The 22,167-nt window shown below is 37.9% G+C and overlaps 1 protein-coding gene across 1 annotated transcript in view; it reads left to right on the top strand.

Annotated features, from left to right (window-relative positions):
- Positions 1–22,167, top strand: part of SPAG17 (sperm associated antigen 17) — a 233,527-nt gene that overhangs the window by 60,200 nt on the left and 151,160 nt on the right. Inside the window, exons 4-6 of the mRNA XM_063106597.1 lie at positions 10,345–10,476; positions 20,090–20,276; positions 21,775–21,969. Coding sequence (XP_062962667.1) covers positions 10,345–10,476; positions 20,090–20,276; positions 21,775–21,969 — 514 coding nt within the window. The remainder of the gene's footprint in view (positions 1–10,344; positions 10,477–20,089; positions 20,277–21,774; positions 21,970–22,167) is intronic.

The raw sequence follows: 22,167 nt of genomic DNA, 5'->3' as shown, positions 1-22,167 counted from the left end.
GTAGGAGCTCCAGCCCCACTTCCCTGCAGTGCTCTTGACCCATCTCCCTTCACCTGTGAGGTGGCTTCAGTTCCCTGATGGAGGTAAGGTGGCTTCAGCAATGCCATCTGATATGGGTTGAATTGTGTCACCCAAGTTTTATGTATTAGAAGCTTAATCCCCACTGACAGTGTTAAGAGGATGGGAAATCCTATTGTGGTAACTGAAAGGTGGGGCCTCAAAGAGGTGATTAGCTTGTGAGGACTCTGTCCTCCTGAATGGATTAATCCACTGATGGGTGGTCATGGGTGTGGGTCTGATGGCTTTAAAAGGAGAGCACACGAGAAGCTCTCTCTCTGTGCTCCACCATCTCACAATGTGATACACTGCATTGCTGAAGTCACCACCAAAGAAGGCCTTCACCAGATGTGTTCCCTGGACTTTGGAATTCACAGTCTCTGAATCTGTAAGCAATAAATATTGTTACTTTACAAATTACCCAGCTTTGGGTATTTCTGTTAAAGTGCAACAGAGATGAACTAATACACCATCATTCATGACTCTTCCCAAAACTCTGTCATGACCAAGGAAACCAGATTCAGCAGCCCCAGAAAACTGCTGCTCGCATCCCACCAGCCTGAACAACATCACATGTGCATACTGACCAATCATGTCAGGATTATTTTCAGTACAAATGGTTTCACCCATGAAGCTGTGTTTCCCCTTAGGCAGATGAGCTGAATGGGAGAGGGGTGGTTGCCTGAGAAAAGTCGGGTTCTCCTAGGAAGGAAGAGGGCATGACGGATGAGCAACAAGCAACCTCTGGCCAGGAAGTGGAGCATGGGATCCAAACCAAACAGCAAACGACATGACTAGTGCGGCAGTGTCAGGGTGCAGAAAGTTCAGGGACCAGATATATTCAGATAGCTCAGCAGGCAGCATAAGATGAGTCAGTCAGTGACTAGCAGGGTCTCTGTCACTGGTCTCAGACAGATGGCAGTATTTTAGGGAAATGATTTAGGATTTAAGGAGAGGAGGCTAGAAAACGGAGGTGGTTGCCAGCCTCAGTAGTTTCTGAGGTATGTGCTCAGGCCAGGGGATGAGAGACAGAAGGAGCTAGCAAGACTGAGGGGCCTGAGTTTCAGGCCCCCTCTAAGTCTCAGGAAAAAAGAAGATGCTCAGCTATTTAGAGTTGAGGCGCAGGTAAGGGCAAAGCTAGTAAGAGTAGCAAGAGTATTTAAAGATGAAATTTTGGGCTGAAAAGCTGTAAATCCTTGCAGCTAAGATGAGGATTGGGTGTGGAGACTGGGAGGGACCTGCAACACGAGATGGGAGTCCAGTAAGTAGCTCCAGCAAAGGGCGAAAAGGCTATTGTGAGGCCACAGAATATGGCGACAAGCAACAGGACTCTGGAACCAGATGGCCTGGGTTCAAATCTCACCTCTAATAACCACTGGCTGTGTGATAGCCAGGCCTCAGTTTCCTTGTCTAATAAAATGGGGTGATTACAGTGCCCACCTCCAAGGGTAGGTGAGGGTTAAATAAGCTGGAATAGGTAAAGTGCTTACAGCAGTCCTTGTCTGGTCCATGCTGTGTGCTATATAACCATTGTGTGGTCTTGGTCTGAGAACTGAGTAACTTGCAGTCTGCTCCTAGAGCTCCGTCATTGTAGCTATAAACATTTTAGAACACTTACCTTCAAGCCAACCAATAAATAACTCTAAAGACACCATTCTTATATTTATTTAATGAGTAAATACACTGTATGTCCACACATGAATCAAGTTCTGTGAGGCGATAAAGAAGGTGAATCAGAAAACGATTGGACCTTCCAAGCTAGTAGAGGACAGAAACCCTGGACACAAGTAATTCCAGTACAGGATAGAGCTAAATCCTGTAGAAAACATTTGAAAAAGTGATAGGATAGTTCAGAAGACGGGAGGGTCACTACAACCAAAAGAACCAAAAATGACTTCAGAAGAATGGGAGTGTCATCAGACTGAGGAAGAGAGCTTGATCTAAAAAAAAAAAAAAAAAAAAAGGATTTCTGTGGTTATGGAATCATTGTTAATACATACCTAAAGAAAAGCCCTTAACTTGGTATGTCATTCTTCCATATACTATCACATTCATCTTCATGTCCCTTTGTACATTTTGCAGGTACACAAAAACAAAAACACTCCTTAATAAAAGGGAAGGTTTGCTTTTTTGTTCTGTGAAGAGTCATCCCAACAAACGTTTCTGTAACAGTCCTGTGCTTTCTGACATGTACATATTAGATGTTCAAAATGCACACCTCCCGTGGGAAATTCATTACATTTCAAATTACACGTGTCTGTTAAAACATAGATCTGTTCTGCCTTCCATGTATTTGTTATTGCTGCTTCTGAAACTTCCTTACAGCCCCAAAGAGGTCTTAATCCCTGTCAAATGTTATTATCTTACCAACTTTTATGCAGTCTTGAAAGGGATTGTTTATTTAGTTTCAGTGACTCCTTGTTACTGCCAAATATTATTTCATTTCAGCACAGATGTAAGGGGTCCAATGGCTGGAATTATTTTACAGTTCTGACATTGTCGAGAGATGGATGCCAGTTTAATTATGGACAGCTGAAAATGATCTAGGAGTCACCTGCTATGGGTGTTTATCATCGCTGTGAACTTCTCACCAAGCTCTGGTCTGAGCACTTCAGTAATGTTCTATTTGCTTTAGACAGGCAGTATGATCTATGGAACTTATATCTTCAGTCACCTTTAAATTTATGTATAGACAGTTTAATATTGCTTGATTATTTTCTTTTCCTCTTCTCAAAGTGAGAAAATATGTTTTGGTCATTTCCTTTCTTTTTCTTTCCTCTTCTTCTGTTTCTCTCCATTGCCCTCTCTCACTGCTCCCCTGTCCATCCAGCTGTTTTTCCAATTATGCTTCATTGGAAATCATTCATTACTTAAAGAATGTTAATTGGATAGACTAGACACATAAAGGATCAAGTAATGCAATGACTACAATATAGCTGGCACTCAATCAATGCAGAAGGACTGAAGGAGGGAAGAAAGCAGAGGGAACAGGAAAGGAGGCTGTAGAATTACAGGGCGCTCTATAGAATTCCTTCATCTCACATTTTAGAAGAAATTAAGAGCATAATTTCTTCTTCTCTACATCTCTGCATTAAACGCTGCACCATAACAAATACATTTTTGCACCTCTTTTTATCTCTGCTTTTTTCTAAATGGGTCTCGATTTGTCCTTCTCCAGTTAGACAAATAGTTAAACGAAAGGAGCAGCCAAGCTACCAGCTTATAATAAATTATGGTCACTGCCTCATCTGCCCAACTGCTCTTTACTGGATTCCTTTTCTCTTCTAACCTGGGCTGTAAGGCCTTTGAGAATTCCAATTCTGTCCTGGATTTACGGATAACAGTAAGAGCTAACTTTAGGGAGGGTTTACCACGCATATATAATTCACCATGCTAGGTCTTTATATGGGTTATTGCCTTTAATTCTCAATACAGTCTTGCGAGATTAGCACTATTTCTGTTCTCTTTCTGTAGATCTTTCTGTTCTTGTCAGGGACAATTTTGCCCCCCTAGGGAGTATTTGGCAATGTCTGGAGATACTTTTGGTTGTCACAGCTAGGTAGAAGCCAGAGATGCACTAAACATTCTATGATGCACAGGAATACTTCCTACAATAAAGACTTACCTGGCTCAAAATGTCAATAGTGTCATTGTTGAGAAACCCAGGTGTAGATTTTTTAAAAGCTGAGGCTTGAAGAGTTAAGAAACTTGCCCAAGTCTACCCAGTGATATTTGGGAAGACCAGAATGCAAATGCAGCCTGTACCTTTGCATTATGTTGTGCATAAGTACTTATGGCTTCAGCAACTTGTCCACCATCCCTTGCACCAAAGGAAGATCAAATAAACATAATTTTATTTATTTATTTATTTATTTTTTAAATTAAAATTTTTTATTTTTTTATTTTATTTTTATTTTTATTTATTTATTTATTTGTTTAAATTTTTATTTTATCGATATACATCGTGGCTGATTATTGCTCCCCATCACCAAAACCTCCCTCCCTCCTCCCTCCCCCCCTCCCCCACAATAATGTCCTTTCTGTTTGCTTGTCGTATCAACTTCAAGTAGTTGTGGTTGTTATATCTTCTTCCCCCCCACCCCCGGTTTGTGTGTGTGTGTGTGTGTGTGTGTGTGTGTGAATTTATATATTAATTTTTAGCTCCCACCAATAAGTGAGAACATGTGGTATTTCTCTTTCTGTGCCTGACTTGTTTCACTTAATATAATTCTCTCAAGGTCCATCCATGTTGTTGCAAATGGCAGTATTTCATTCGTTCAAATAAACATAATTTTAAATGAGATACTATTTTCATTTTTCACTGTCATACAGACCTGGCTCAACCAAAACAGTAGCCACTAGCCACATGTGGCTATTTAAATTTAATTTCAATAAATTACAAAATAAAATTAAAAATTTGGCTACTCAGTCTCACTAGCAATATTCAAGTACTCAATAGCCACATGTGGCTAGCAGCTACCATATTGTACAGTACAGATAAAGAACATTTCCATCATCACAGAAAAATCTATCAGCACTAATATAGACAAAGATGGAAAAGTTGGAGAATACCTAGTTTGATAAGGAGGGTGGGGAAACAGACACTTTCATATAGTGTTGGTGGGAACCAAAATGCTACTAAGAAAAATACACATGCTTTTAATAGAAAAAGAAACTGAAATGACCTAAATGTCTATCAATAGTGAACTAGTTAAATAAATGACCCATACAATAGAAGGTTATGCTATCTATTAAAAAATACATACATAAGCAAAACATGTCAGTACAGAAAGCTGTCCTGGAAATGTTTTTATGTTAGAAACACAAATCACAAATTACTTGACAATATGAATAGTTGATTCCACTTGTATTAAAATATAAAAAGGATATACTATTATATTTACATACATATAGGAAATTGTAGAAGGATATACAAGGATTAGTTAACAGTGACTGTCTCTGGAGAGGGAATGGTGGAAGGGGTAGGGAAGCATTTTCTTTTCACTGTGCATCCTTCTGTACTGTTAAGACTTTTTACTGTGATGAAGGAGTACTATCCTCCTACTTAATTTAATTAGTCATATATTAAGGAAATGATCTACCCAAGAAAATGTGATATAAAAAAAAATAGAAGTAAGATCTTCTGTGTTTTGAAAGCCTGTTTGCTCAGCTCTGTGCTCATCTGGACTGAGTCAAGCTCTAGGTTATGGATTCTGTTGCTATTTGCTAAGGACTTTTTATATCTGAACCAATCCTAAGTCAACCCAATATGGGCTCCCAGAGAAGTATTCTTTTAGGGGAACTGGTGGTTATTTGGAACTCCTGGAGGGAACATCCTCCCCCAGACCATCCCATCACCCCTCTCCTCTCTTCCTCATACAACCACACCTTGCTATCATCTCCACCACCTCACTTCAAAAGCTTGTTCCAGGGAAGAGATATGCACATCCAAAATCTTTATGCTTCCTCAGAACCCACCTGGGACTGAATGGGTAGCAAGTTAAGCAATGATTTAAGCTGCTCCATATGCCTTCTTGTAGGCACACCAGACAAATCAGGCAGTCTATTCTTCTATCTATCTATCTGTCTGTCTGTCTGTCTGTCTACCTACCTACCTACCTATGTACCTACCTTCCTACCTTCCTACCTATCTATCCACTTATCTTTTATATACCTATTTATCTATCTATCATAAATAAATATGCACAAGGGCACTTCAAAAAGTTCGTGGAAAATACATATTATGAAAAAGCTATGCATGGATTTCAAAAAACTTTTGCAGCATAATAAACTTGTACTAACTTGTTATAGCATGTCTGAACAGGATCTAGTTTGAGGCACTAAGAAGTTTGAAAAGAGCCCCTATCAAAGCAACATGAATTCTGATAAAATTGAAGCAAGAACAAACATCAAGTTTATGGTGAAGTTTGGGTGGAAGAATGATGAAATCATTGATGTTTTATGAAAAGTTTATGCAGACAATGCCCCAAAGAAATCAGCAGTTCACAAGTGGATAACTTGTTTTGAGTAGTGATGAGACAATGTTGAAGATGAAGCCTGAAGCAGCAGACATACACATCAATTTGTCAGGAAAAAATTAAACTTATTTGTGCCCTAATTGAAAAGGATGAATGATTAACAGCAGAAACAATAACCAACACCATAGACATCTCAACTGGTCCAGCATGCACATCAGCTCCAGACAAGAACAGAGCTTTCAATGAAAATATTAAACAAGTGGAATCAAGATCCTGAAACATTTTTTTGAAGAATTATAACAGGAGATGAAACATGGCTTTACTAGTACAGTCCTGAATATAAAGCAAAACCAAAGCCATGGCTACTAAGAGGTGGAAGTGGTCTTGTCAAAGCAAAAGCTCTCTGGTCAAGAGCAAAGGCCATGGCAACCGTTTTCTTGGATGCTCAAGGCATTTGGCTTTTTGACTTTCTGGAGGGCCAAAGAATAACATCTGCTTATTATGAGAGTGTTCTGAGAAAGTTAGCCAAAGCTCTAGCAGAAAAACACCCGGAAAAGCTTTTCCAGAGTTCTGTTTCACCATGACAATGCTCCTGCTCATTCTTCCAGATTAGGAATGCTGAGTCTATATGCATACATGTATATATGCATACCTGCATACATTTGATTTCCATGGGAATGTGTGGAGCAGTTCCAGGTGCTGGGAAGGCAGATGCTCATGCTTGCTAGTGTGGGGAGGCACCGCAGAGAAGAGGAGTGGTCAGAGGCAGAGGGAGAGTACTGGTGCCTGTGCATGGCCTAATCCCCAGGCAAGGGAAGGGTTGTGGGAACATCAGAGAGTGTACCTATATCCCAAGGCTTATTTGGTATATTTTTGTCAGTTCAAATCATTAGGGGGTAAATATGATGTAAATCTTTGAGCTAGGTTAGTGATAAAAAGGGCCATGCTTTTCTTGCTTAGTGTCCCCAGAATCACTAACTTCCTCAAAGAAAAAGAACATGTTAACCATCAAAATAAATATCTCTACACAGTAAAATATAAACATGTCTTTCTGGCTCAGCTGCACTCTTTGAAGCTTAGTTTCCTCCTATACCAATCTTTCCCAGAACTGAAGCTTCCCCAGTCCTGGCAGCCCCTGCCTGAGACCTGAGAAGGCCCAGAAGACACTTTGGCCTTGCCTGGCATCAGTCTTAGCCATTTCAATGAGTTTCACTTGCCCATGAGATTCATGGGTTTTTGTGTTTCTGACTCATGCCAGACACATATGCTTGGTACTTTGGCTTGGTGAGTACCCAGGGTTTAAGCCACTTAGGACTGTCCTTCTCTCTAGTTCTGGAAGCTTAAATTTTTGTCTCCCTACTCCCTAACCTCTGCCAGCTCACTGCTCCCATTTCCTCTTAGGACCCTCATGTCTCCAATGCCTACAGCCCTTGTCAGCTTGCCTCCCAGCATGCTCCACTCATACGCAGATATACATACACGTACTGACTGTAGATACTGGAAAAACAACCTTGCCAATGCTCAAAGGTTGAAGGTTTGATTATTCCTCAAGGCAGAGGACGGGAAGTCTTTCTGGAATGTTGTGTGAAAAAGGACTTTCCTCTTAAATTCCATCTCTTCAATATTTTCTTCCTTCAAAGACTTATCCTTCAAACAAGGATCCTCTATGGATTTGTTTTCCATTTGAGACAAAACTACTGGCTACTGACTGGGTGGAATTTTGAATTAGGGGTGTGAGAAGAATTTTTAGTGGAAATTAATTTGTAAACAGCTTTCTTTTTCTGCCCTTTTTAGAGATGACCCACATACCATAAAAATTTTCAGTGTCAGATTTTTCATTCAGCATAATTTTCATTTTCATTAATTATCCCAAGGATTCACAATATCATTCCCTTTGGGGATGAACAGAAAGAAAGTGGCATTTGTGGGAGTCTAGTCTCCGCAGAAAAACCCTGGGGGAGGACAAGCGTGCCTGGCCTGTGCTGTTGCTAATGGTGCCACGTGCAGCTGTACCTTTCTCTGGTAGCATTGGGCCTCAAATCTGCCTCTACATGGGCTGCTCAGGGCTATTCTGCCTTGCCCCATCACCTCTCACTTGGTGCCCACATGCTATGAGAACAGGGGTTCTGCAGTGCCAGTGATGCTGCTCCTCACCCATCTCCCCATATCAGGGCAGGGCATCACTGTTACTATGATACTGTGCCAGATTTTTGTATGAAACCCAGCACCTTACAGACAATTTTAGACATACCAGAAATAACTTTTATGGCCTGCAAAATACCTTTCTCTGGGGACATTTTGTTGTACTTTGAGTAGAATTTCATATAGTGAAGTAACATTCGTAGACTCATAGAGACAAGGGGATAGAAAGCACCTCCAGAGACATCCCATTCATCATCATGACGCCAGGCAGCCTTCACCCAAACCACCCCAGACATAGGTGAATATCCTGTTTTCACAGGTCATCAGGAAAAAAGGCTCCAGAACCACTCTTGGGTAAGCCTTTCCAGTGTTGATTTCCCTTCAATGCTGTCATTATCTTTGCATTACAGGGAAACGCCCCATGCTAGACTGCTATGAGCTTTAAAAACCCGAATTTGAATATTTTGAACCAGATGTCACAAAGCAGCCTATCAGCACACTCTTAAGCTGGTTTTGAAAAATGTCACTTCAAACCAAACATTGACATCTACTCTTGGGGCTGGACTCAGTCAGACAGCTTTCATTTTACAGTAAACACCTGACCTCTGGTCCCCTTAGGATTTCCTTCCATCTTGGATATGGTCATCATGAAATAGTGAGGTTCTGCTGGTGTACTGTTACATTTTCCTGCTCTCAGAAATCACAGCCATCATGTCCCTTTTCACTAAATCCTGTTAGCAGGAGCAGAACTGCCTAAAAAGCAAAGCTCTACGTTTCCTGGAGAGTGTTCGCTTAGACACGCGCAAAACATTCTAACGCTTGGTTTGGGAATCCTTTCCCTGTCTTTCTCCTTCTGCATTGCAATGGGGGAAACCCCAATGTGGACTCTAAGAGGTCCAGTTACATTTTGGCACATGATAACCCATGGGGCTTTCCGCAGCTAGAAGTGAAATAAGCCCCTCCCTTTCTCTCAGCTATTTCCCTTGGCAAAGTGGAAAGTCAAAAGGAACTGGACCGGTCGGGAAAGCCCTGACCAAGAGCTCATATAAACCTCAGACAAGACACAGGTCCATGAGATGCCGTGTACACAGTCATTGTCTGAGACCGAGGGGCTGAAATTGACACCATATGCGTCCGGACAAGTGATTGCTCCAAGGGGGGAGAAAAACAACGTGTCAGAACATTTTAGTAACACCTAATTCATCCCAAGGTTATAAATAAATATGATGCTTGCTTAAAAACAAAAGCCAAAAAATACTTTAGCTAGATTACTTCTGTGACAGCGCTTCAGGCAGAGGTGAACTTTATTAGGGAGACAACATGAATAAGGAGAAACAGGTAACAAGTTTTTATGGTATAATTTACATGATTTTATTTTTATTTTTTTTATTTTTTGGCAGTAAATAAAGTGGTTATAGGACTCCAAGGAAAAGGGCCCAGATGTTAGACAGTCGTGTGAAATTTAGGGGAAACAAGCTGTAAAAAACACAGTCATAAAGCAGGCTGTCAGTGCCACACATCTGGACAATACAGCTGTATGTTCCTAGCGGCTGTCGTCACCCCCAAAAAACCTCAATAACCTTATTTCACCCCAATTAGGCTGCATACCAAAAGGATCAACATTCAGTTGCACGGGTGGAGCACATTCATATGGCACCTTTGTGCGAAGCAGCTTTTATCTTTCATTTGAATTTGGTCACGAAGAAATAAAAGACTGCTAATATAGTCATTTCCACTATTGTAAAACCCTATTTAACTTATAACGTCCTAATAAGTCAACGTTTGAGAGTTTGGACTGCTGGCAATGCCAAATGATACTAGGCTTTCTGTGGCATGAAACTGACAGTCATCCTAAAATGGAGCCCTGCCTGTCTTTCCTCTACCTTTTTTTGGGAATCTGTGTCTAACACCATTGTGTGAACTACACTCTGTCTTATTGGAAAAAGAAATTGACATTCAGACAACCAATTTATTTAAAGTAGAGGGTAAATGCTTCTCTCTGGCATTGGGGCATTTTCCCCTAATTTGCTTTTAGCCAGTAATGAAGCACCTTTGCAGTAAGACAAATATTGCAAAACGTAAAATATCCTTTCATCTTTTCATAGCTGATAAACTGTGTCAAAGATTATGAAATGTCACTTTTCCTAATAACTGTGTTTCTTCATAGGTGTTAATGGCAGCAAAAACAATTATGGATAGTGGAGAGAAATTATCCTTACCACTGATAGGGAAACTCTTAAAATTTCAACTTCTCCAGATTAAATCGAAGGACCAGCAGCGACGGGAAAATGAAAAGAAGGTACTGTACGATACGGTGGGTTTTCTTAAAAGGGCAAGTAGTGAATGAAATAGTGCCAAGTTTCTCCAGGGGCACTTCCTCTCTTCTTAAGCCTACCATTAAGAGTTACCCAGCAAATTTAGCGGTTGCCTCAACTTCTTAGGGAAAATTCTATTCAAGAACCTATTGGAGGAATTATGATAAATCCATTAAAAAAATGTTCCCTTACATATGAAAATGACAATATTCAGGGAATGTATCCCAGATTGTTTTTATGGTAGTATATTTATATAATAGTAGCAAAGAAGGAACCCAGGGAAGAGACAGGAAGTCAGCAGAAGTAAATATAAAAAGCGAGGAAAAAAATCTTAAAGTCAGGGTCTATTTAAAATATTTTACATGATATTCAATAGCGATGCCTACTAAAATAATAGGCACATCTGCACCTTCATAATAATCTGAATATTTCAGCAATAATCCATCATCACTTCTACTCTCATCTCATATGTCTGGTAATTTTTTCACATATGGATTTTTTATTTAATTGGCCCACAAATATCAATATATGTGTTTTCCAAAGATTCATTTTGCATCTGAAAAATATTTTAAGATATTAGCAAAGTGATGCCAGCTTCAAATCCATTTGCTATTATCATTACTCGGGATAAAAGATGTTTTTCTTAATTTCCAAAGCATGCTAAAATATTTTTGGAAGGGCAAATGTTTCTGTATGTACATGTGCAATGTGTGTGTGCACATATGTGTATGAAATCAATTTGCATATAAGTTATTTCTTTATGCTCTTAAGTGAAAGAGGCAAAATCAATTCATGAAAGAAGAAAAAAATGAGTATGTTTCAATAATACCTTCTTCATCTTTGTAAGTCTCCCAAATCTACGTTTCCTATTTAAATGGTACTATTGACAGGATAATTGTAGAAAAAAATAATAATGCTGTGTTGTATTTGTAATACAGGCCTTTATATTTTTTAAACAGATTCTACACATAGCATCTTATTAGGGTGGTGTATACTGTCCCCAGGAAAATTCTATTCGTATGAACATAGTTGATGGTATAGTTTCCATCTATTGAAGCTCTTTTCAGCATATCCAGATTTGTACCCTAAGAAATACTCAGGGGAGTTAAGATTTGGCAGAAGAAAAATTGAAAAATTTGAAACTAGTGTAGAACCATCTCTGCTTGGCTGTTTAAATTCCAATGTCATGTGGGAATATGAATTATAAAAAGTAGACTGTGAGTCTTGCAAAAAATCCTTCTGTTTACTTTGTACTTTCCCATAGCACCTACAAATAGTGTGTGGAAGAGCATCAATGTACTTGTTTGCCACCTATTATGAGACACTAATTGTTTACTATAGGAGTAGTTTGTAGATTTTAGTTAAACCTTTTATGTAGAAATAAATGGAATATCCTGGTAGCTCAGGAAAAGTTTTTAAAGCTTGCAATGATCTAAAAACATTCCTGTGTTATTTTGCTCAGCATTTCTTTGAAATGTGAACTATAATACTACAGTTATAAGATTCTGAAGGTATGGAAATAATCTTAATTTATTTGTCGAAAATTTGAGATTACTAAGGAATTACGGCTTAAACTTTAGATATTAAAAAAAAAAGTATTAGATATAGTAAGAGATCTCTGCACAATTAAGAGCCAGCAGTTACGTAATCTAATTTGATGTCTTCACTATTTTGGGTTTTCAAAGCACTAGCCTTAAATCCCTGAGTTGCAACCATATGAGTAAGTGCTAAATAAATTGGTGAAAACTGATTGGAATCAAATAGTCTCCAAAAAATACTCTTGGTACAGGTGAGATGAAGGGAGTTTGGGGAATGATAAAATCTGTGTTCATTTCAGCAACACTGCCCAAGAGGTCAGTTGGAACAATTGAGGTTAATTCTTGTCAGCCAAGGAATTTGACAGAAAGCAAAATAAGTAGAAAGTATGTAAAACTGACATCATGCAGTGGACTAGAAAATGAAAAAAAGAGAAAGAAAAGAAAAGAGGATTTTACCCAAACTCTTCTTCTTTTCTGAACCCAGGATGAGGTTCTGAGATTCGTACAAGGGGGGTGACTAATCCTTCAGCTTTTTAACATCAACATGAAATCTATGAAAGATGTTTTCTTTCAAATGCTAATTATATTACTTATAAGTGTTTTGTATCTTCTATGTTTAATTTTTGTAATTGTATTTTTAAGAATGAATGCTTAAAAAATATCAATAGCAGTAATTATAGGAAATATTAGGGAAAAGGTGAGGGAAAAAATAACTAATATAATTAGGTCCCTGTTCTTTTTCTCCAATAGAACAAATATAATATTTTACTATACATTTGATCCTGTTTTAATCAATCAAAACTTTTCTTAAAGATAAATGGTAAATAATATGAAGGTACTTTAAAAAGCTCATGGAAAGATTCATATTACCTTCAACTCTATTTTTCTATGAACTTTTTTGAGATACCCTCATATACTTTCAATTGTTAAATACAGTTAAGATATCATTATTTTAGACTCCATTAATTTTAATAATTGATAACATTTTAGTCTGGGCTATACTTAACATTGCTTTTGCTTTCTATTTTTCAAGAAAGCTTGCTGGCTAATTAATATTATATAAAATACAAGGAAAAATATTTCTAAGAACAGTTTTGAAGCTTTTAGCACATGAATTTCTGGAACGCAAATGCCACTTCTAATTGCTAATAAGTTAAGTCTATTTGAAAACATTTAAGTATTTGGAAACACCTTGTTGATTACTTCCAAATATACATATCTTGAAGAAAATATATTGTATTTCTAGAAATATATTTTCACATTTCAGAATGCCTGAAGGTGACTATCTCTCACACAATAATCCCCAATTAGTTAGATTTTATTATATCTTAAAATTTGAATGAGTGTTTTGTTTAGAAATGAATTTTCTTTACATCATTACCTCAATATTTATTTTGCATTTTTAGTTTATTATCAATCTGTTGTTAATTAATTAATTCAACATATATTGAAACAAACATTTACAGAAATAATGTACTGGGCACATATATTCCCATAATGTTTATTATGATTTTAAAGTAAATTGCTTGGTTTCTATTCTGATCCATGTTTTAATCTAGTCATTATCAGGCTGGCCAGTTGCTCGGTTGGTTAGAGCATGGTGTTGATAATACCAAGGTCAAGGATTTGGATCCCTTTACCAGCCAGCCAACAACAACAAAAAAATTCAGTTGTTATTTGAATATTATATTTTCATTCACATTTTTACTTCTTTTTAACTACAACTTTTATGTTACATATTAATTATGTACGTTTATTTAAAACCAAAACACTTAATTGTGAATCAAAATATTTCAGTTCTATTGAGAATTCAACTAAAAAAATGTAATCATCAAAAGAAATCAATAAAAAATGGTTAAAATACAAAAAAATCATTAACCATTTAACTAATTGGCCAGACTAAATCTAGTCTTATGTGCCTCTAAGTTGAGTTCAGAATATTTGCATGGGATTTAGGAATGTATCCAAATATATTCTAACTGTGCTTTTAACTTATGAATTCAAGTAACCGATTCATCTTTTCTTGGATTTTGTTAGGTAGCATAACTTTTATATAAAAGAAGAACAGTTCTTTCTCTTTTTAGCTCATATGCTTAGTACAAGTTGCCTTATTTTCTGATGTGCTAGAATTGATGAGAAGGAAGATTAGATGTGCAGTAAAGAACTATGGAGAGAGGGTATTTGGTAAAGTTTTCTTAAAACAACTCAAAATTAAAAGTGCCTAAGTTTGATAATACATCATGATGAAGCCAGAAACAGCCCAGAGCCTCCTCCAAGAGACGGACGAAGAGAAATTAGAGTAGCTTTCACAGACGTTTTCCAGCTTACTCCAGTCGAAACCCTGAAATGCTGGAAACCAGCCAATGTAATGCCATTTTTTGTGTGTGTTTTGTTTTAAAAGGAAGGCCATAGGGACATACCAGGAAATTACAGGCTGGTTAGTTTTGATTCAGTTGTGGTTAAAAATCTTCAGAAACCATTTTAAGAAATTAAACAGAGGAAGAGCAGGAACTCAGTTTAGAGGGAACAGTGTGGTTTCAGAAAAGGAATAACTTGCCTCACTAACTGGATGGAATTCTTTGAGGCTGGATAATCAAAATGTGGATACTATCAGCACGAATGCTGGATCTAAGGAGCTTCAAACCCAGCAATTCAGGGGAAATAATAAATGATGATCTGGCTGGATTATCTTTAAAATAGAGTAATGCTTTCCTATTTGGTTTGCTTTTAATTAATAAAAATTTTTTATGGGCTTCAGGAAAAATTTAAAGAAATGTATTTAAAATAGAGTAGTACTTTAAAATATGTAATAGCTATGGTTACAGTAGCTGAAAATAATTGTTAGTTACCATTATTGACTGTTTGGCACTGTACTAAGTCCTTTATGCATGTTATATCATTTAATCTTTTAATTGACTTTTTGAGGTAGAGAGCATTATTCCCAATTTTCAGGTGGGGAAACTGAGGGCAGGAAAGTAATTTCCCCAAAGACAGACAGCTACTTTCAGTGGTGAAGCTGGGATTCAAATCCAAAACTGTCAGACTCCAAAGACCTTAACCACTGTACATACACCTCCCAAGTGTGTCTCAATAATCATGAAATGGCACTCTTGGCTCACAGTCAGTGCCTGCCCAGAGATGTTCCTCTGAAGGACCAATGGCCCTCGCTGCTCAGTAATCTACCAACAGCCATCTGGTCCTACTAATTACGTTGCATACAACATCCTAAGCTTCAATGTGGGGACAGTGGTCAGAGAAGAGAAAAAAAATCACCAAACATAAAGGCCACCAATTCCCAAAGAAATCCTTATTTAATTTTCAGTCCTCCCCTACTCCCCCAACACCACCCAGAAATGACTTAGTCTCTGGGGGAATATGTTAGAACTAAACTTCCTGAGATTATTCCAAACCTCCTCACGTGCTCCCTGCTCTTCTGGATGGTTAAGTTAGAACTGGCAAAGTCTCTCAGAATCACATAGGATCCTGCAAGAGACAGACATCAGACCCACTCCCCTCACCACCACCACCACACAGACATGGCCATTTTCTGATTCTGTGAATTAGGAGTTGCACCCTAAAGATGGCAATGCAGCACTCCCGACATTCTTCTGGGTTAATGATTACATCGTTTGGTCCAGTGAACGTAATACATTCCTAAGCTTGTCTTTTCTACATCATAGCAGCTCTCTGGAGAAGCAAGTTCCTAACTAAAATCCATGCATTATATTTTCCATTCAGTGGATAAACGGGGTGGAGGGGCCTGGAAGGGGAGTAGATCATGAGGGAATAGACAAAAAATACAGAAACGGAAAAACAAAACATTCACAATGCCATAACACTATTACAATTAATGTTAAGATTTTGGTATGTTTCTTTCTGTGGATTTGTTTCTTTTCATAGCTGTAATCATTGTAAAACCATTTTAATCCAGCTTTCTTTCAGTTAGGATGTATCAAAACTTTTACTCATCACCACAGTATCTGCATCTATCGTTATTATTGGTTATGCGATATTCTATTGACTACCATAATTTTCTTAACCATTCTTCTGTTGTTGAATATTTAAGTTATTCCCATATGCTTTATAGTAAACAATATACTTTTTAGTATAGACTTCTCTATATTTTGGGTAATTTCCTTAGCATAGATTTTTATAACTGGATTAATTGGGCCCACAAATGTTCCCATAACCTGTAAAGTGAATTCTATGACCATTTAGACCCAGTTCTCTATTAAAAAATAAAATAAAATGGCCTCCTGGTCAAACAAATTTGAAATCGCTGTGTATTATATACAACTCTTGGAGATTTAGCAACACAGTAGCTGATTAGAGATACAGACGTTTTACAATAATAAATCTGTTTAATATTGTTTAACCTACTGTCTCTCAAACTTATCTGACCCTATACAGTCTTTCAGCCCATCTCTTGAGCTCCCACTGTCTGGGACAGTGGAATAGATTGTTATGAGATAGAGTGACATCTTGGAGGAGAACCAGAGTAGCACCCAGAAGACCCAGTTTCTCATGAACCACATAATAATGGAGATAGTTAGTCACAACCTCCATGAGCATGTTTTTATACCTATATCCTTAATAATATTATTGGGAGGATCTTGTTATAGATCATATATGAAACAAAAAGTTATACATAAATATGTAGATATTGCATTATTAACTATAAGAACAAGATGAAGCATAGCTATTTACCATCAGTTCCACTGAATTTCACCATTTATGTCCCTTTCATCGTGAGAAATAGGAGAGTGAATATCTATTAATTATATTTGAATTTTGACATCAACAAGTCATTTAGAGATAAAAAAAATTACCTAAAATATTTTGAGGTGTCAAAGTACTAGGTTTCTGTGTTCCAGAGGAGAATAGTTTATTTCTCCCTTTAAAAAGTGAGAATGAGATCAAGGATTCTAGGTAGGTGTCCTTCGATACTCAACTGAGTATGTGAAATGCTAACACTGTTTTGGTTATTGCTAAGACAAGAACCCCACATCTGCTGTGTAACTCAACTGCCTAAGAAATCTTTGTGTGGATCCAAAGCCTACTCACAGCAGGAGGCATCCAGATGCTTTCCTTACATGCTGCACTCTAAAAAACACGTACTCGGTAACAAACTTGACCCTCCCTCCCTTTATATGCCAAGAAACATGTGTTCCCCAAACATGGTGGGAAAAGGGACTTTTTGGATACACCCCTCCTAAATATGTTTCTTGAATTGGCAAGAGTTCCCTCTGAGTCTTTTCAGTTGCGAGCAGATGACCATAGTATGGAAACATGCGTGCTATGAAAGCAAGCAACACAGGCCAGAGAAAGAGTTTGTGTAAACACACTTTAGTTTATGATTTGAGAAGTCAGCTTTGCTGAATGCTTACCTAGTGTGGTTTGTTCTCTCCCCACCCACAAATCCTAGGACATAAACCCATAGGTGGGAGGGGCTTACTCAGAAAATAAGAGAAGGGGAAGAAAAGATGGGAGAGAATTTTCCTATGATTGGGGCTTGGTAGAAAAAGATGTTTTACCTTTTGACCAACGGAAAGTTCTAGGGGCCAAGCAGTCAATCACTGTCCAAACCAGAGGGGCAAAGGGGCTGTCCTGGTCCAGGTTGAGTTTGGAAATGGGGAGAAGTGAGGAACAGACTGAATACAGGAGACAGGTAGGAAGACCATCATTAAGTCAGCCATGGGCAAGCAGAAGGGATGAGGTAGGGCAAGGAAGATGTTCAGAAACTTACCGGGGACATCTTTGCCTGGGTCTGGAGCCCAGGAGGACCCAGGAGCTTCCGTCCACTTCAATTCTCTGCCTTACAGTTGCTCTACACCAGAGAATTCTTTCTCAACCTAAGAAATCCTTTACAGAGCAATACTTCTCGAAATTCTACCAATTGAAGATGTATCATTGTAACAAGACACCAAGTGGTATAGAAAGAACGGTAACAATTATGTAAAAATAATGCAAAAAATTAATTTGAAGGAATGCATTAAATATTCTCTTCACCCCATCTTCTCTGGATGGTAGAATTACGTTTATTTTTGTAAGTTCTCTACCTTTTTTTTTCCAATTTTTCAATAATGATTATTATTTTATAATAAAAATGTTATTTAAAGAAGTTAATCAGGATTTATAAGGGTCCTCTTTAAAAAGACTTTTGTGAAGTTGAGGGAGGTAGATATTGATAACTTCAGTGTTAAAGGAAATTAGCTTAACAGATGCTTTTCTCCAGCCTCCCAAGTTTGGCCTGGCTAAAGCAATGCAAAGGCAAAATGAAAGGCAGAGAAGGGAGAGGAAGAGGGCAGTGAGAGGAGGAGCAGCTGAGGGAGGAAGAGTACTCCAGAGAAAGGAAAGAGCATCCCCCGAGCATTACACAGCCTCTGGAAAGACAGAGTGGAGGGAGGACAGACATGCATGGAGAAGAAGAGGGGAGAGCATCAAAGAAAGAGACTGACAAGAGAACCTTAGACATAAAATGAGTTTAGGGGTTTGGAGTCAAACCAGCTGTGTCTCTGCCACAGCTGTGCATCTCAGGACAAACTGCGTCTTAATTTATACTATGGGAATGAAATTACCCACCTTGCAGACTGCTTAGTGAGATCAAATCAGATAATGTCTGAAAGCATCTTCATACTGCATAACTAAGCTCTGCCACTAGAATTTACCATTTACTTTGATTTTTGGTTGTGGTCAGCCCTTCTCTCTCTGGAATCCCAGGAGAAAGGGCCCAGGGAGTCCTGAACTCATAGAACTGCAACCTTTGCTAAAGAAGCCCCAAAGGGAGGTGCCCTATGTGGCTGCATGGGCTCTCAGGGGCTCTCGTGCCCCACCTAGGACAGCCTGCAGAGCCAGAGGGATCCTTACTGTACTACCTAGTGATGGGGAGTTGGGGAGAGCAGAGAAGAGGGAGGACAAAAAAACAACTTTTTAAAAACTTCTACTGGACTCAGCAAATATCTGTGGAATGTGAGATAAACAAATGAATGTATAAAGGAAAAAATGTTTATTCTTCCAAGTTAACTTTAGAATAATTTAACCTAAAGTAATTTCTTCTTTTCAGATCAAAAGATTACCCTGAGATTTTCTTTAAAATTGCAGTTGTGAAAGTTTCTGGTGGGTTTTGATGGCAAAATTTGGACTTCTCTGCAGCGAAGTTGGGACTTCTGGATTTTCTGTACGACCACCTTATGATCCAGTACTGCCACATTATTTCAATGACTACAACCAATTTATACTTATAAATACATGAATTGAAAGAGTAATTACATTATGATATACTGCACGATGGTTTCAGCAATTGTTTGGGGGAAAAAAAATTGGCAGGAGAATTGGATCTTTACATGGTACCTGGCAATCTAAGCGTGCCCCAGAGGGGTGTGTAAAGGATTCGTGTTGCCAACTGATGTTTTGTTCTGATCTCGTCTTTGAATGTATCAAACAGCAACCACTGATGATGTCTATATATTTTGAAGTAGGATTATAATAAAAATAATTTGTTAGTGCTAGATTCCCAGTGGAATCTTTTAACCTTTAAAAATGGTCAATACATTTCTAAAACTATGAAAAATTTTATCAAGGAGATTTTAGAGAAAATGGCTCTTTCTGTTTTCCTTTTTATTTTTAATTTTTGTTTGTTTTGAATGATCAAACCAACCTCTCTCTAAGATTCAGATAGAGGCTCCTCAGGGTAAGGTTAAAAGATAAACCTAAATTCCTAACACCACCATGTACTCAGAATCAGCCTGCCACCCTGCCTCCAAGCAGCTTAGGTGGTTTACTAGGTCACTTGACTCTCCTCTCGGATGAATTCTCTTCCAGAAGGCTCTTTGTGTAACCAACTTCCTGGCACGCAACCCTCCAGTCCTCATGCATAGATAGGCTAATCACAACAGAGACTCAAGCTGGAACATCCATTATCCTGGCTTGAAGAATGAATAAATGAAAAATAAATGAGTAAAAAACAATTGAATGAAATGAAGAATTAATTCACCTGACAGTGGAAAAACCATTGCTTGCTCACTATATGATTTGGAGAAAAAATATTCTCTCTTTCTAGGTGACAGAAGACAGATTTAAGTTAGAAAAGGATAAAGGCAAAGCAAAATCTCCCAAGGAGAAGAAGTCTGCAGGTGCCAAGGTTGCCAAGGGAAAGGGAAAGGATCAGACCGAGTCCAACATGACAGTGAAAAAGGCCACCCAGTTAAAACGGAGGGGAGAAGACGATGACGCCAAACGTTACATTGGTCAGTAAGGTGCTACTCCTGTTGCTGCCTTTCACTTCCTGCTTAACGAGCTATGACGTCCCTTGAGAAATCATTCTAATCACTGTGCTTAATCTTTCCCAGCCCTTTCACTCTTTATAAAACCACAAATCACTTACTACTCATGGCACTAACAGAAACATATTTCTATTTGCAATTCATTTATGTTTTTAAGCAAATATTTATTTAGTATGCTTTGCTAGGTACATTTACATAGTGCAGACAAAGGATGAAATAGCCAGCTGATTGTGCCACCCAGGAGCTTATTATCTTGTTGGAAACATAAAAAAAAAAAAAAAAAAAAAAAAAATGGTCAGACATAATTCTAAAGTAAAGTAAAAAGTGATTACTGGCATGAACAAAATGCAGTTTCGTTATGAATAAAATCCAGTTAATTTCTGACCCCAACTTCTCCCACTATCATTTTGTTCTAGATAGAGCAACTAGAATTTTCTTTTATTTTAGATTATCGATATAAAAATAACTTGTCCTGGGCAGCTATAACTAATTTGCTGCTGCTTTCCCTTGAACCCAAATGGAGCTACATCTCATTAGCTCCATCATATTTAAATGAGAGAGTGGTAGGCTTTCACATCCTTCACCAGTTGACTCCTCATGTATCTCTGCTCTAAATCTGCTAGAAACAATCATCTTTTGGGTTTCATGGGCAATATCAATACTGATTTGTTTAGTAATAAAAGGAAAATCATTACTTAAAAATTAAAAGTTGTGCATCTGTTCCAGTACTTGTAAATTGATCTTAATGGGCTACTGTGAAATATAATGTTTTCATGTACCATGTACTATCAGTGTTAAAGTATAACTATTAATTTCACCCTCCAGAATATTATATTCTAAAATAAACTTGATTTAATATAAATAAAACAGTATAACCACAGAAAAATAGAGGAGAAAATTTAAGAAATTGCACAATATGTGTTTTAAAATTTTAATGCAATAAATATATAGTTGCTATAGAACCCATAGTCAGGATTCACCCCCACTGAGGTAAATGTGTACAATACTTTGGTAGGGAGCACGTCCATATTCAATATTTCCCTCTCCTGTAAACACCTTTGCTTATAAAATACCACAAAGCTGCAGCTACTCGTAATTCAGGAGTAAAGCCAGATGTGGCTCAAAAGAGATTAGAACCAGCAAAAAGTTACAAGCTAAACTCTGACAAAAACCCAAGCACACATTTTCCATGACCACAGGCCTCATGTATGTTTGTCCGCCTATTCTGCCTATGTCTCGTTTCCAAAGTGATTTAATATTTTGTAAAATGGCCACAGCCTTCTTATTGGAAGGACAGTAATGAAAAACAGTCAACATGACTGCATTACAGCCAACTGGATTGTTTTTGGCAAGCCAGAGGGATTATAAATGCATACATAATGTACATGGCGATTAAACTGGCTGAATACAACCTGTTCTCTTGTACAATGATGGCTTCTCTTCTTTATGGTATTTTGAACAGACGATGAGCCAGATGATGGTGCCCAACATTACATTATAGTTGTGGGCTTCAACAATCCTCAGCTATTAGCAGTTATGACTGAGCTTGGCATTTCTATAACCAGTGTGATTAAAATATCTTCAGAGAATTATGAACCTCTGCAGACACACCTGGCAGCAGTTAGCCAGCAGCAGGAAGCTCTTCTTCAGCCAGAAGGTATGTAGTCTGCTACACAACTTACTAAGTCCTTCAATATTACCCACTATCCTTAAAGTACAAATATAATTTGCTGTCCAAAACATAGTCATACAATACATACATTATTAAATTTTTCAGGACTTTGATTTGCTATTTATTCTGCTTGCACCAGCCAAGTGTTGTAAATTTTGCAAATTAAAATCATACTCTGTATTT

Source organism: Cynocephalus volans, chromosome 8 (assembly GCF_027409185.1).
Source record: "Cynocephalus volans isolate mCynVol1 chromosome 8, mCynVol1.pri, whole genome shotgun sequence".
NCBI lineage: Eukaryota > Metazoa > Chordata > Mammalia > Dermoptera > Cynocephalidae > Cynocephalus > Cynocephalus volans.
The sequence above is the reverse complement of the archived record's forward strand: the minus strand, read 5'-3'. Positions and strand labels throughout refer to the sequence as shown.